This window comes from Charadrius vociferus, unplaced genomic scaffold (genome assembly GCF_000708025.1).
Source record: "Charadrius vociferus isolate BGI_N301 unplaced genomic scaffold, ASM70802v2 scaffold619, whole genome shotgun sequence".
NCBI lineage: Eukaryota > Metazoa > Chordata > Aves > Charadriiformes > Charadriidae > Charadrius > Charadrius vociferus.
Window position 1 is genome coordinate 553,687 of NW_009649962.1, and position 2,708 is coordinate 556,394.

A 2,708-nucleotide genomic window follows, 5' to 3' on the forward strand; every position below is an offset into this window, starting at 1 on the left:
GTTCCTGGCAGCGCAGTGGTGAGCCGCCCCGAGCCATGCCATGCCACGCCACTCCAAGCTGTGTCATGATGTGCTGAGCCATGGTGACCCACACTGAGCCATACCATTCCATGCCATGCCGAGCCATGCTGCACCATGCCAAGCTGTGCCATGATGTGCTGAGCCATGGTGACCCACACTGAGCCATACCATTCCATGCCACGCCGAGCCATGCCATGCCATGCTGAGCCATGCTGCACCATGCCAAGCTGTGCCATGATGTGCTGAGCCATGGTGACCCACACTGAGCCATACCATTCCATGCCACGCCGAGCCATGCCATGCCATGCTGAGCCATGCTGCACCATGCCAAGCTGTGCCATGATGTGCTGAGCCATGGTGACCCACACTGAGCCATACCATTCCATGCCACGCCGAGCCATGCCATGCCATGCTGAGCCATGCTGCACCATGCCAAGCTGTGCCATGATGTGCTGAGCCATGGTGACCCACACTGAGCCATACCATTCCATGCCACGCCGAGCCATGCCATGCCATGCTGAGCCATGCTGCACCATGCCAAGCTGTGCCATGATGTGCTGAGCCATGGTGACCCACACTGAGCCATACCATTCCATGCCACGCCGAGCCATGCCATGCCATGCTGAGCCATGCTGCACCATGCCAAGCTGTGCCATGATGTGCTGAGCCATGGTGACCCACACTGAGCCATACCATTCCATGCCACGCCGAGCCATGCCATGCCATGCTGAGCCATGCTGCACCATGCCAAGCTGTGCCATGATGTGCTGAGCCATGGTGACCCACACTGAGCCATACCATTCCATGCCACGCCGAGCCATGCCATGCCATGCTGAGCCATGCTGCACCATGCCAAGCTGTGCCATGATGTGCTGAGCCATGGTGACCCACACTGAGCCATACCATTCCATGCCACGCCGAGCCATGCCATGCCATGCTGAGCCATGCTGCACCATGCCAAGCTGTGCCATGATGTGCTGAGCCATGGTGACCCACACTGAGCCATACCATTCCATGCCACGCCGAGCCATGCCATGCCATGCTGAGCCATGCTGCACCATGCCAAGCTGTGCCATGATGTGCTGAGCCATGGTGACCCACACTGAGCCATACCATTCCATGCCACGCCGAGCCATGCCATGCCATGCTGAGCCATGCTGCACCATGCCAAGCTGTGCCATGATGTGCTGAGCCATGGTGACCCACACTGAGCCATACCATTCCATGCCACGCCGAGCCATGCCATGCCATGCTGAGCCATGCTGCACCATGCCAAGCTGTGCCATGATGTGCTGAGCCATGGTGACCCACACTGAGCCATACCATTCCATGCCACGCCGAGCCATGCCATGCCATGCTGAGCCATGCTGCACCATGCCAAGCTGTGCCATGATGTGCTGAGCCATGGTGACCCACACTGAGCCATACCATTCCATGCCACGCCGAGCCATGCCATGCCATGCTGAGCCATGCTGCACCATGCCAAGCTGTGCCATGATGTGCTGAGCCATGGTGACCCACACTGAGCCATACCATTCCATGCCACGCCGAGCCATGCCATGCCATGCTGAGCCATGCTGCACCATGCCAAGCTGTGCCATGATGTGCTGAGCCATGGTGACCCACACTGAGCCATACCATTCCATGCCACGCCGAGCCATGCCATGCCATGCTGAGCCATGCTGCACCATGCCAAGCTGTGCCATGATGTGCTGAGCCATGGTGACCCACACTGAGCCATACCATTCCATGCCACGCCGAGCCATGCCATGCCATGCTGAGCCATGCTGCACCATGCCAAGCTGTGCCATGATGTGCTGAGCCATGGTGACCCACACTGAGCCATACCATTCCATGCCACGCCGAGCCATGCCATGCCATGCTGAGCCATGCTGCACCATGCCAAGCTGTGCCATGATGTGCTGAGCCATGGTGAGCCATGATGAGCCATGCCATGCCGAGCCACGCCACCCCATGCCATGCCAAGTTGTGCCATGACGTGCTGAGCCATGGTGAGCCATGGTGAGCCATGATGAGCCATGCCATGCTGCGCCACGCCACCCCATGCCATGCCAAGTTGTGCCATGACGTGCTGAGCCATGGTGAGCCATGGTGAGCCATGATGAGCCATGCCATGCTGCGCCACGCCACCCCATGCCATGCCAAGTTGTGCCATGACGTGCTGAGCCATGGTGAGCCACACCGAGCCATGCCATGCCACGCCATGCCCAGCTGTGCTATGCCACACCATGCTGAGCCATGCTGAGCCATGCTGGAAGCAGTGGGGGCCATGGTTTGGGGCCACCCATGGGTGCCCCGCTCCCAGCCATCCCTGACACCTCGTGTCCCCGGCAGGTGCGTGCGGATCACCGACACCGGCCTCAGCTACCTGTCCACCATGTCGTCCCTGCGGAGCCTCTACCTGCGCTGGTGCTGCCAGGTAGGTGGGGGAACACAGCCATGCCTGGGCTGGCACGGTGGGGAGGGCAAAGCGACTGGCACCTCCTTGGGGACAGGCCACGAGCTCAGGGTGGGCACCCCAGGCTGGCTGGAGCCCCCGCGACTCGGCGCTGGCAAGCGGGGAAGGGATGGGGTCCTCCTGAGAGCTCAGCAGGACTCAGCCCCACCACCCTGCCCCAGCACCCAGCACCCAGCTCCCTGCCCCAGTGACGCCACGACCCCGGTGC

General features: G+C 61.2%; 1 protein-coding gene across 1 annotated transcript in view; it reads left to right on the forward strand.

Moving 5' to 3' along the window:
* The window catches only part of FBXL16 (F-box and leucine-rich repeat protein 16), a 6,728-nt gene that overhangs the window by 2,752 nt on the left and 1,268 nt on the right, over nt 1-2,708 (forward strand). The window contains exon 3 of the mRNA XM_009891541.1: nt 2,377-2,498. Within this exon, the coding sequence (XP_009889843.1) occupies nt 2,377-2,498 (122 nt within the window). The remainder of the gene's footprint in view (nt 1-2,376; nt 2,499-2,708) is intronic.